We start from the raw sequence: 12,890 nt of genomic DNA on the forward strand, positions 1-12,890 counted from the left end.
CACACCTAAGTTAAATATTTATTTCAGGAAGCAGTTCTATCAGAAACAAGGACTAGAAGCAATTGAAGTTCACTTAGGAACCCTAGCGGGACTGTGGTTCTATCACTGGATTTCTAATCAGTCGCGGTTCAAAGGCTCACCAGTGGCTCCAGAGGAGACATGCCAGTCTATTCATGGAAAGATTTAAACTCTGTCCTACAGCAGCATCCTGTGAATTGGAATTTACCTGGCAGCAGTGTGTTTTGAAAGTTCAATTTCGTTAAGTATAAAATGCCAAGGAGGTGATGTCATGATCATGTTAAATTTGCAATCCGCATATAGATGAATTGTTGAATTATTTTCAGTTTATGACAAGCTCACGGTTAAGAGTTTTTCTTTAAAGTTGGTAGTCCTTTATGGAATATATGAAACGCAAAAGAACAAATCTATCTGGGGAAAGTGTAATCAGGGTGCTTTTTATAGGCACGGATGGTGAAATGTCATTTTATTTACTTTGGGAATAAAAGGGGCCAGTGCTTGGGAAAAGATAGACTGGGAAAGACAAAGAATGAGCGAAAGAGGAAGATTTTTACTCAGTTGACATCGTGTCTGTAACAATGGCTCATTTGTGAGGATGGTGCAGGATAGGGCAAGGTTATAATCTATCATAGTCGACTAGATGCACCTAACACCAGGGGCTACTCTGGTTATCAATATTGTTGTGTGCCCTTGAATCGAAACTGACTCATGGCTGGTCCTCCAGCAGGTTTTCAGAGGCATAAATCGCAGGAGAGGAGAATGCCTATCCTCCCAAGGAGCAGCGGTGTTCTGGAGCTGCGTGTCTTTAAGATGGTCTGCAATTTCCGTACCCCTAGGCCACCAGAGCTCCCTGGTTAAAAACTTTTTTTTTTCTAATAGACTTTAGCTTTGGTATCCTGAAGGCATCCTGTGTAATTTGACTCAAACCCTAGTTTTCTGACTTTCGGCTACGCCATTTTCGAGCTAGAATGGACGATGGCCCTACGCCCCTTGGACGCTAGGTAAAGACCGGACTCCTCCCTTTCGCGCGGCCTCAGGACGCACGCCCCGCCCTCCGCGTGCTCACAGCGCACGCCCCGCCCTCCGCGTGCTCACAGCGCACGCCCCGCCCCCTGCGCGCTCACAGCGCACGCCCCGCCTCGGGTTGGTCACGGCTTTCCTCGTGACCCCGCCCACTCCCTCCCGGGTCGCTCGACGCTCGAGGTGACGTTTCCGGGGAGGCGAGAAGTCCCGCCCCAGGCCTCTGTGCTTGTCCACTGGAGCTGACCTCTGCAGAGCGGTGCGGGTACTCGGAAATTATTGTCCTTACTTTATTGCTATTTTAACAGACTTTGGGGATTTCTTTAAGGGGCCTTGTTGCTGCCTATGTTATGCCCTTTAATCTTTGAGAAGTTGAGGCGGCATCGGAGGGTGCTTTATTCTTTCTACTCTAAAGTGAATGCTGCCGGAGCTCCCGAGGCAAATGCTTACAGATAGCTTAGCAATGATTCATTTCCTGGAGAATTTACTGCTCGGTGTCACTTCGAACTGAACTACCGTCTATTTCACTTTCTCTCTTGGCACGATCTTCCTGTCTTCAAAACATTAAATTATTGAAAGAAAACAATAGAAATAACCATCGTGTTTTCCTTTCCGTCTTTTTAGGTTCCCTGCAAACAAAACTCATTTTTGTTTTCAAGAAAATAAGAGTTACATTGCCAGGATTGTAATGTCTCATGTAATGGCTTAGGTTTGCGTCTTTTTACCACTCTCTTACCCCAAATATCTAGCTGTTCCTTACTGGATATGAAGCGAAATAACCACGTGAAAAGCATATTGAGTATTAATTGAACTTGATTGCTGGGGCAAAAGTGAAACTGGTTGGCCTTCTGCTCTCCTCTTCCTCTGCCAAAAGAACAATTAAACTGTTTGAACTGAGGATGCAGAAGCTACTTACTTTCCTCATTTAGTGATAATATGAGTTAATTGATAGAAGAGTTAAGTCGCAAAGGTAAGAGGTGGTTGATGATTGCTTGTCTGTTTCCAATGAGTTTACAATACTAGAATTTGTTACAAACATGACTATGTACAGTTTGCTATGTTGCTGAGGATTGTAGTTGACTGGACAGCATCTGACTACAACAACAAACCACTACTTACATTCTCCTGCATTTAACATTCACTCAGGGGCAGGAATTGGTACCATTGTTATCACTGTGGAACCATGTGGCCTGGGGAAATTTCTGTCTTGGCCAAGACTATAGTTTCTAAGTGCTGGGGCAGGAACTCTAGCCCTACTCTGTCTGCTTGCCAGAAGGCTATGCCCTTAGCCACCTCTGATATGGGCCCCTTATTTACAGGTGCAGACACAGTATCCTCTCTCAGTTGACAAAGTGAAGACAGCGATGCAGAAGGAGCCTAGCACACTGTAAGTGCTTAAGAAACGGGAAAGTGGAATGCCACAGAAGCTTCTCCAAACTAGTTCTTCCATTAGTTGTGGAGGGCCATGTAGAAACCAGTTGGGATAATATGGGGTATGGAGGGAATACTGGACCTGTCCAGAGACATGTGTTGGAGTCCCAGCTCTGCCCCTGACTAATGAGGTGACCTGAAGCAAGTCCTTTTTTGTTTTCCTCATTTGTACAATAGAATGATGACCTTTTGGTCTTATCTTATGGCCATGCTGTTAGGTTTTAAAACATGGTCGGCAGTTGATTTTTTTCTCTTGCATTTTCAGAGTGCCCATCCACTGGCTTGGCTTTGGCTATGCAGCACTGGTTGCCTCTGGTGGGATCATTGGCTATGCAAAAGCAGGTAAGCTCTTAAAGTTCCTTGAACACTTAAGATATTCAAAATGTTCCTGCTGAAGAGGGAGCCCTCTAGATTCCTGGGGAAGAATCTTATTGTAGTTAAGTTTGCTCTGGAGTTTGACAGTAGTATGAGAAGCATCTGATGTTCAGTTCTGAAGTTCCTTCTGTACTTGTCTTTTGGTTGTCTAATTCTGTGAGTGGAGTCAGGCATGTTTCCTATAGAATAGGTTTTGCCTCTTTATCTGGAGCTGCAGGCAGGGTGGTGGTACATTGTGATTATCATTGAGTGTGATATACCCACACCTTGGCCCCAAAGTACTATCTGCCTTCTCCCAGTGGGAGGAAGCCTCAACCCTTTACTCCTTTTATTATTAAAATAGGTGTAGATGTAATGGCTTACTGGGTAAGGATTTGCTCTGCCAACTCAGAAGCAGGCAGTTTGAATCCACCAGCTGCTGCTCGGGAGAAAGAAGGGCAGTCTCCTCGGCAGTTTACAGCCCGTGAAAGCCCCCTGGAGGGGCAGCTGTCAGTCAGTTTGGACTTGCTGACAATGAGCTGAGTTTCATATGGCAGCAAACATACCTACTTTCCCCACAATACTCACACTAGAATGCTTACTTTCCAGATCTGTGTTCAACAGATTCATCTTCTCTGCTGCTCTTTTTTTTAACTTTCTTTCAGCTCTGCCCATCTGCAATTACAGTTCCTGATGGGCTAATTTGAACAGGTGAGGAGCTCTTTTCTCCTCAGATGGAAATGTCCTCATTGTGAGAGAGAGGTGCAGGTGCATTCCTCTGATGTCTCTGATGAAATAGCACGTGCTTCAAAATATTTACCTGTGTAGACTCCTTGGTTGTGAACTGTGCTAACTGAAGTTCTGTTTGCTATGTGGACTTTTTTGTTTGTTTTTCCTGGAGATAAATTTGGTGGATTCTGTTCTGTTAATGAATTAAGGGTCTGTCTGACATTACAGTGCAGACATGTGTTTGCTTCCTTCCAGGTAGCGTCCCATCGCTGGCTGCCGGGCTCTTCTTCGGGGGATTAGCAGGCCTGGGTGCTTACCAGCTTTCTCAGGATCCCAGGAACATTTGGGTTTTCCTAGGTATGTTTGCCCCGGTGTCTCCCCAGCGGAATTTCGTGTCCCAAACATCTGCTATTACTTAAAAGGCTGTAATTTGCTGAGATATGGCAGGCTTTTTATTCACACATAACACAGTTTTACTTCCTCTGCAAAGGTCTAGGAAAATTTTAAGATGGAAAAACTTTCCATACTTTCTCAATTCAGACTTGCACAGAGAAGTTACTATTTACACTTGTACGATGTATCCGTTTTCTGCTGACCGTTTGTGGTTGCCTGCCAGAGACTGGCTCCTTGAGCATTATGACAGTGTAACATGTCTGTGTTAGATTTACATCAGCTTCTTTCTAGTGGAAAAATCAGTTAAGGAGCATTCAGCATAATTGAGGAAGTAAGACTTGAGCATGCACAGTGACCTATAGTGTATGGGAATATGCCCAGCACAAGGAGTGCAGGAGAGTGAAGAGTGTAGCTTATCAGGCTGGCCTATGGCCCATTTTTATTGAGCTCCACCCATTGCCAGCTGCTCTGGTAAGAAACTGCCCTGCAATCCCAAAGGCAAATGGTTTGAGTCCACCAGCTGCTTTGATGGAGGAGGATAGGTAGCCTCCTCCTCCTGTGTGATTAGTTGCCTCTGAAAAGCTGCTGGAGGGTCGGCTATACGTTGGTTCCAACTTGATGGCACAGAGGAACAACAACTCCTTGTCAGACAGTACTCGGAAGGTGGTGGGTTTCTCATGGGTCACACAAACCCACACGGTGGAAATAAGGCAGTGAATGCCCTTATGTATAGGGCCAAGAACAGGTGTATTGATGGAGGGCTTGTACAAGTGAGCCTTCGGCTAGGAGGAGGGGCCAGCGCTGGCTGGTTTGAGATGGGCATTGTAGGAAAGGAAGACTAGTCTCACTTCGGTGGTAATTCCTCGTATACTCCCTGGTTCCTCATAACTTCACAGAACAGCTCACAGCTCCTTCACTACAGCTCCAGAACTACCCACTTCCAGGTTTCTTCTCCCTTCTGAGCCCACAGCTCCACTCTGAGCAGTGACTTCTGCTCCTACTTAAGAAAAAAAATCATAAAAAAACAGAAGTCATCAGACAGCCCAGTCTTCATGCCACCAGCCTTCCAGTTTCTATTTTCCTCTTCTCCCATGCCAGTTCTGCCTGGACTGTGGCCTCATTCTCCAATGCCCAGGAGTTTGCATTAGTAGTTACAGCTCATTCTTTATACACACTCTTGGATGGAGTTCTCCTGTTGTTATTCAAATGTGCACATATAACATCCATTTTAAAAAGAATAAAGGGCAAACTCATTTGATCCCACTTCCTTCTCCAGTTATTCTCCAGTTACTGCCATTTCTTCCCCTTTTTACAAACATCTCTTTAAAAAGGTGCATATATTTCTCGTCTTCCATTTTCTTTTTTTCCTTCCATTTTCTTACCTTCCACTCATTTGTGACCCATTCAGCCTCTTATTTCTGTCCCCTTTGGGTCATGGGTTTAGCTGCTGATAGATAACTATTCCTCCAAATCCAGTAGATGCTATTGAGTCCTCATCACACTCAGCCTTTCTGTTGTGCTCAACAACATTGACCCGTCATTTCCAGTTCTCCTTTCATTTTCCCCATTATCTTTTTGTAGACACATCCTTTTTCTCTAGCTATTAAATAATGACATTTATAAAATCAGACCCTTTTATCTTCTGTATACTTTTTATTTTGACATGTATCTGAACTCTGAACTCTATGACTTTCATTAGCACCAATATACAAATCACTCACGAATTCCTATTTCCACCAAACTTTTTCTCTCAAACATACTGAGGCCTAAAGGCACCATAACATCAACACCCTGTAGTGACCTCATGCTCTTGTAGTCAGGTGCCATTGAGTATGACTCATTGTGACCCTATAAACAACAGATCTGAACCCTGTCCTATCCCGTGACATACTCACACTTAACTGACACACAGGTTTTTGCTGTAGTCATTGTGTCAGTCCACTTGGTTGAGGGTCTTTTTCCCCTACAACGTTCCCCACCTTTCTAATAATGATGTCCTTCTCGAAGGAATAACCTCTCCTAGCAGCTGCCTAAATATATGAGATGAACCCAAGTTATTGAGGAGTAATCTTGCCAGTTTGAAGACTGAGGTGCACCTGATTCAGGCCATTCTCTTTCCAATCATTTGCTGTGATCTGAGAGCTGGACAATGAATAAGGATGACAGAAGAATTGATGCCTTTTAACTGGTGTTGAAGAGTACTAGATAGCCCATGGACTGCCAAAAGAACAAACTGATAGGTCTTTGAGATGGTGCACAGACCTCATGGTCTCTATTTTCAAAATACAACACTGTTCACATGTCCTTTATGGCCCGTCATTGATTTGAGGATGATGAGCACCATCCTTAATATGGCCCTGTGTCGTCTGGTCCCTCTTCTTCTCTTTCAGTCTTGATTTCTGCTCCCAGCAGCTGCCCTTACCCCACCTGGCTACTGTGGGTGCTCTCCCCCCTGCTGTTTCCTTCCCCTCCAGCTCGCTCGCTCGCTCGCTCACTCACTCCTACTCTTGTTTAAGATCACAGCTCAGATGTTAAAAGAAAGGCCTGGTGATCTATTTCTGAAAAACTCACCTTGGTAAATTGTACACGTGAGGTCACCATAAGTTGGAATTAACTTGAGGGCAGCTTTAAAGTAGATACCATCAAGTCAGTTGCAGCTCGTAGCGACCCTATCCGGCCCCACTCTCATAGTCTGTCAAGCTCATTAACTGTGTCATTCTGTCCTATTGAGGATCCTCCTTTTGTGTTTGTTTTTTCTCTTTTCTTAACCTTCTTTCCTAGCATATCTTTTTCCAAAGATTGGCCCCTCCAAACAGCATGCCAAACATGTCTTAGAGAAAGTACAAATTGTGTATTCCTGGGAGGCATAGGTGCTGGAACTTCGTCTTTCTTACTTTGGAATGTAGCTAGGCAAGGCTATTCTTTGGAAAGGGACATCCTGCTTGGAAAGATGGAAGGTCAGCAAAGGAGACAATGACTGCAGCAGTGGGCTCCATTGTGTGCGATAATAAGGATAACAAAATAAGGCAGGGTTCAGGTCTGTTTTTCCTAGCGTCGCTGTGAGTCGTACTCTACTTGACAAGACTTAACATGTTCAAAGTTTGTAAGACAAAATGTCACTATCCTTGCCCCTAAGGAGCATTCTGGCTGCACTTTTCCAAATCATGTGTTTGTTCCTTTGGAAGTCCACGGGATATTCAGTACTTTTCTCAACAACATAGCTCTAAGGTGATTGATGCTTCACCAGTTTTCCATATCCAACTAAGATGCATTGGAAGCAATTGAAAATACCATGGCTTGCATCAGGGAAACCTTAGGTCTTTAAACTCATCCCTGCTGTTTAGCATTTTAAAGAAATATTATTAATTACTATCAGTTATGATCATATGTGTGATGATTTAATGCCTGTTGCATCAGCAGCTTTGAGGATTGTTTTGTTCTGCATCACCTACTGGAGTGGCTGCATAGCCAGGGGTTTCAGATACTGGATGGGAGGAGCACGTGGTAAAGGAAATAGCATCTGAAGAGCTTAGAGGAAAAACCAGCAGCTGTTTTAGAGAAAAGTAAAGGAAATACTCTGTGACTGAAATGTGAGTTTTGCAGTGGAAGGAGGTGGGAGATGAGCTTGGACAGGCAGGCTGGGCCCAGGCAGTGAGGGCTTGATATTCCAGAATTTGCCTTCAACTCTTGACCTGTGGGCAGTCTTGACACTCCCCCGCCCAGCTGGGAAGAAGGATGCATGGGACTAGCTGTGGGCCTTGAAAGATGGTGGGACTTAAGACACTTGGTTCCCTCATTTAGAAGATGCAATGATGTGCAATCATTCTCTTTGTTTTCCATCAGCTACATCTGGGACCTTGGCTGGCATCATGGGAATGAGATTCTATAACTCTGGAAAATTTATGCCTGCAGGCTTAATTGCAGGTGCCAGGTACTTAACATTCTTTTTGCTGCCCTTTACCACTATGGGATTTAGTTTAGCATACTAGATCCTTTATACATTCAAAAAGTCACCTGTCAGAGGTTCACTGATGCTGAGCATCAGCTAATATTATTTTTTTTCTCAAGAAGAAAAGGCTGCTAAAACAGAAGCAGCTGGATGTAAAACTTCTGGAGGGGTGTACTGATCCCTAATGGCAGTGGTTCTGTGCTCCTGTTGTGCTCTGGTCCTTTCTGTCTCCTCCTGACAGTGGCCGAGGGACTCATAACAAAGCCTTGACATCAACCCTTTGTGGGACTTTCAGGGTGGCCCCGTACTTCTTAGTTATATAGGTACCCTTTCCTAATTAAATTTTGTTAAAAAGGAATTTGAATCATGTCTTCTAACCAATTTTGACTATAAAATTGATTTGGACAAATTTAGCCCTTAAATTTAATAAAGACAACCTGAAGGCAAGAGAATAAAAATCTAGTTTAAGGGGAAAATACAGGCAGAACTCTAAATCATAGTTGCCATGTTATGAGAAGAATGTTTTATACAAAGAAATTTTGTAGACCAAGGCCAAGAGCTAGACTCCTGGAGATCAAGGTTCTAATCCTGCCTTGATCATTCATTAGCTAACTTGTGAAATTTTTTGCTTTCCATTTCTTCAACTCAAAGTTCCTCGACTCAGACTATGAATTACCGCTCAGGTATTCTCAGACCTCAGGGCAAACTTTGGCACCTCCAGAGATGAAAACTTCTGATTGTTCTGCCTTCATCCTCTCTTCAGGAATCTGCAGGATCTCATCCCGAGGGGAGGGAAAGTCTGAGTGCCTCTTCCACCGTTCATATGACTCTGTTTCTCTTTTTTTTTTTGACAGTTTGCTGATGGTTGCCAAACTTGGGATTAGTGTGTTAAGTACCTCCCACAAATCCTAGTCAGATACCAGCTTGAACCTCTGAAGAACAAGAAATCTCCAAATTTCAGCTGTCTTCAGTATAAGATAAAGAAGTACGGGGCTCGAGTGTTTTCATTCTTTTGACTTTTTTAGGAAAAACTCAACAATGTTATAGTCTCCAACAGTGGCAGTTACACATCATGAGAGCTTATCATTATAACCTCATGCAATTTGAGTCTTGTATATTGATGTGTCTCTTCTTTCTGTAACTAGATAAATTTTTAATGGGTAAAAATGTCAACATTTGGGGCCCTGGAACCTCTTGCCCTGCTCAGAGTGACATGAAGAACAAGATCTTAGAGCTTTCAGGTGGCCAACTTTTTCTTGTATCAGGGCACAGGCTGAATTTTGAATTGTTTCATGAAATCATAATGAAAGTAAAGTTTTACTATAAATAACATGTTTTGTGGTGTCTTCATTGCCAGAACAATCTAGAACAGCGAGTGGGATGTGATAGCAAGTAGAGGGACATGAAAGTATTTTAATAATGTACTTAGGAACTGCCCATTTTGAATAATGATTAAGGAAAGTTACTGATTATACCTAGCATTGAAGCTTGTTTTAAAAGTGAGCTGTAGTGAAGAGTTCTGAGATGCTCTGATATGTTGCACCTCCCTTGCCCCCTAAATTTCTTATCAGTTCATCCATAAATGTGAAATAGACCCACTGATAGCTTGAGTCAGCCAGTTTGGGCTCTGCAGTGGATTTAACTTGATCAAGGAATGTGGTCACTTTACTGTTTGTTTGCAGCAGCAGTGGAAGTTTACTCTTATAGTATAAATCAGATACGCTATTCACTTAGGCTCCTTAAATGATCAGTTTTTTTCATCCTTTTTATATAGCTTGGTTTTGAGTACCTTCACCATGCCTATGGCTTGGTATGATACAGCCTGACAGGGCTTGTTTTAAAGCGTTGAACCCAGGACACTCTCCTAGAGTCTGACTAGGGTAGTATGCCTGGAGTACATTTCTGTTAACCAGAGTAAAAGTAATAAGCTTCTTGGACAGTCCAGTCCTAACAATGACTCACTTTTGGTTTGAGACCCAGAAGCATGTAAGTGGCACAACTTCGACTTAGTGGTTATTAGATGTGGACAACCAAATTACAGTTGAACATAAATGCACTAACCATGTTCTAGTAATTTCTTAGTGCTACTCAAGGTAAAACAAAGAATTGAATAAAAAAAACAGCATAATGTCAATTTGGATCCATGTCCTGATCACAAATTGGTCCTGTGACCAAGTCTTGGTTTTATGTTTTCATTAGGTCAAACATTTGCCATTTTCATGTATTCAAAAATGTTTGTACATTTTAGAAATAATTTGTTTTTAATTATACAATAGAAAAAATTATCTTTAATATAAAAATCATAGATAAGTACTTTTAACATAATTTACATATTTTATACTTAAAATATAATTTCTAAAAATTATTGTAATTCTTTAAAGTTTATCTTAAATTTCTTTATAAAAAGTCAAATTAAGAAAATACTGCCGGATACCAAGATGAAGCTCTGTGGAAATGTTTCCTGGCCTTCGTTCTGCCCAGGTTAGTCTACAGCAGAGCAGTAACAACTCTGCACTTCTAGCTTAGCATAAATTATTAGTGACACAAAGAGCTGTTTTTAAGATTTGTCCAAATACATCTTCAGTGTTAGACCTTTAGAGTATAAAGACTAGGGAGTTTATCTTTTACTATGACTTAAGCTCTTTTTTTATGTTGCTATGTGGATGGGTGGCATTATGCAAATAGAGTGTGTTGACCTATCCATGAAGGCAAGGGGATTGGCTAGTCACGCCAATAAACTGAAGAGTGCTAGCTGCAGAGATAGAATTCTTCCCCCACAAGAAGAGGAAAACAGACCACAACCCAGTGAAATGTATGTAGGACACAGGACACATTGAGATAGCAGCAGCTTTGGCCATGGCCAAACGAGAGACCTGACATGAGATGGTGATGGGGGCAGGGCGAGGAGAGGGGGAAGGCAATATTGGCAAAAATGAGAATTTGGAAACCCTTTCAGCCTTGAGGCTCAAGGCTGTGGTGCCTGCATACACATTCCAGGAGCTGTTGTGACTATATTAAGCTGGATTATAAATTTTTTTATTTCCCTAGTAGGGTTCTGTGTGGTCTATGAACTATCACATCTGATTTTGGACCCACCAAAGCAGTAATACTGGTGTTGAGATGAGTAGGAAGATACAGGAGCATGGGGGATGTGTTTGACCTCATGGGCAGTGGTTTTGTGTTATGATGCAGTGGATGAGGACAGTTCTCCTTTGTGAAGGTGATAAAGGGCAGATAGGGTTCTCCCCACATGGCCTTTGTTTTTTTGACAAAGTTTAAAATGTAAGGAAGACACACTAGTGAAACATTTATTTTAATATCTTTTACGTTTCTCAGCAACACAAAAGAATATTTTTAGCTTTGAAACATTCATTAAAACAGTACAAATACACATAGGCTACAGATTACATTTGTGGCACATTACCATCAGAATAAATTTCTCTTTAGATTTTAATATTATTCAGTGAGACAAGTAGAAACTTCAGTAGCAAAAATATGATGCTCTTATTTATAATGTGCCTTTGGAAAATGCTCACAAGATGATGCCAGTTCCATTAGCATTTGTTACAAAGTCATACAACACAGAAAAATATCAACAGTTGATAACATTATTCTTGGAAAAGAATTTACAGTAGTAAAGTCCAGTCCATAAAATGGCAGGTTTAAATAGAAAATAGTCTTAAAAAGATCTAAATACCAATTGAGGAAATAAAACATAAGGAGGAGAAAAAGTGCTAAGTGAAATCATCACCATTGCAACTGAACATACATGCTCTTCAGAGCCAATGTCAAGGTCAGGGCAGAGTCAATGATCTGCAGCAGCAAAAGTTTGCTTTGGGGACCACATAGCACACTTCGTGTGTGGTTGTAGCACAGAGAATCTTGAAAATCAGAAGTCCTTTTGACAGGTTCAAGAACCCTTTTTATGATGTGAAGGTGAGAGAAGTTTTTCTTGGTTAATTCTGACATCACCAGGAGTTAATAGCAGTTGGATTGGTCAAAGTCAAGCAGTAGATTCCACTAGAATCAGCTGGCCTAATTTTGGTATTCTCTTATGTTAAAGACAAACTTATTTCTAAGAAAGATATCCTACTCAAGATCGGAATTAGCATTGCTTCTGTGATTTCAAAGTAGAAACAAATTCTTTCTGCCAATTTCCAGAGTGATAGAGGGCTTAGACAGATTTCCTAACTGGCAGCCCACAGGCTATGCTGCAGCCTTGTTAGGCAAAAACAAGTAAAGCAAAAGGAATTAATAAGTAATCTAGGCAAATATACAATAAATAACAATCTACACTGTTCTGCAGGTATTTTTTCCCCCTCATAAAAGCTCATATTCACTACCAATTTGTAGATCAAATACTTGATACTTTGGCAAATAGTTTATTAAATACTTTGTAAAGCCCTACCCATATATCAGCATGTGGGCAATGATGCTAAGAAAATGCTTTTCATTGCTAGGAAAGAAAATAGGTGATTTTTGCTCTTAAAGTACCCAGTGTACCATATTCCTTGCCAAGAGCCATAGAAATAGACATCTGTGCCTTGCACACCCTACAGGGCAACGCTTCCAGTTTGGAGCCAGCGCCCCCTACCGATGGCCTCCGTATTTTGCCATCCAGTCTGTCCTTCCATGCACAGAGTGAACTGGCTGGGCACGAGCCATGAGGTTTAGATTTTTTGCTGTAGGATTGTAAGTAGGTCCTGAAAACTGTCCCCGACCAGTTTTTGTGTTCCAGGTATATTCTGAAAGACAGTAAAATTGGGAATTAGAATTTTGCTCATTTAATAACAAAATCTGATGACCTCAGTAATCCATCATTTTATGGGGGATATTTTTCATTTCTTTTTAAAAGACTAACCTTGATCTTTGAGGATTTTAAATTTACTGTGTTGTTACCAACTCGAGTTTGGGAGGTTTTTTTATTCATTTTAATGAAAGTTTACAAAGACTTTGGGTTTCCATCTATTCATTGTTGCACTTTTTTCTCCGTTTA

General features: G+C 41.8%; 2 protein-coding genes across 4 annotated transcripts in view; one reads left to right on the forward strand and one right to left on the reverse strand.

Annotated features, from left to right (window-relative positions):
- Nucleotides 1-993: 993 nt before the first annotated feature.
- TMEM14C (transmembrane protein 14C) lies at nt 994-8,806 on the forward strand. The gene is made up of 7 exons (XM_006891626.1): nt 994-1,019; nt 1,663-1,723; nt 2,358-2,425; nt 2,735-2,811; nt 3,808-3,909; nt 7,789-7,876; nt 8,749-8,806. The coding sequence occupies exons 1-7, from the start codon at nt 994-996 to the stop codon at nt 8,804-8,806; spliced, it is 480 nt and encodes a 159-aa protein (XP_006891688.1).
- Nucleotides 8,807-12,484: 3,678 nt separating this feature from the next.
- MAK (male germ cell-associated kinase) overlaps nt 12,485-12,890 on the reverse strand; it is a 73,895-nt gene continuing 73,489 nt past the window's right edge. For all 3 annotated transcript variants that reach the window (XM_006891603.1, XM_006891602.1, XM_006891601.1), the window contains one exon: nt 12,485-12,639. In XM_006891603.1, the coding sequence (XP_006891665.1) occupies nt 12,485-12,639 (155 nt within the window). The remainder of the gene's footprint in view (nt 12,640-12,890) is intronic.

Source organism: Elephantulus edwardii, unplaced genomic scaffold, assembly GCF_000299155.1.
Source record: "Elephantulus edwardii isolate Elephantulus edwardi_28Jun2011 unplaced genomic scaffold, EleEdw1.0 scaffold00101, whole genome shotgun sequence".
NCBI lineage: Eukaryota > Metazoa > Chordata > Mammalia > Macroscelidea > Macroscelididae > Elephantulus > Elephantulus edwardii.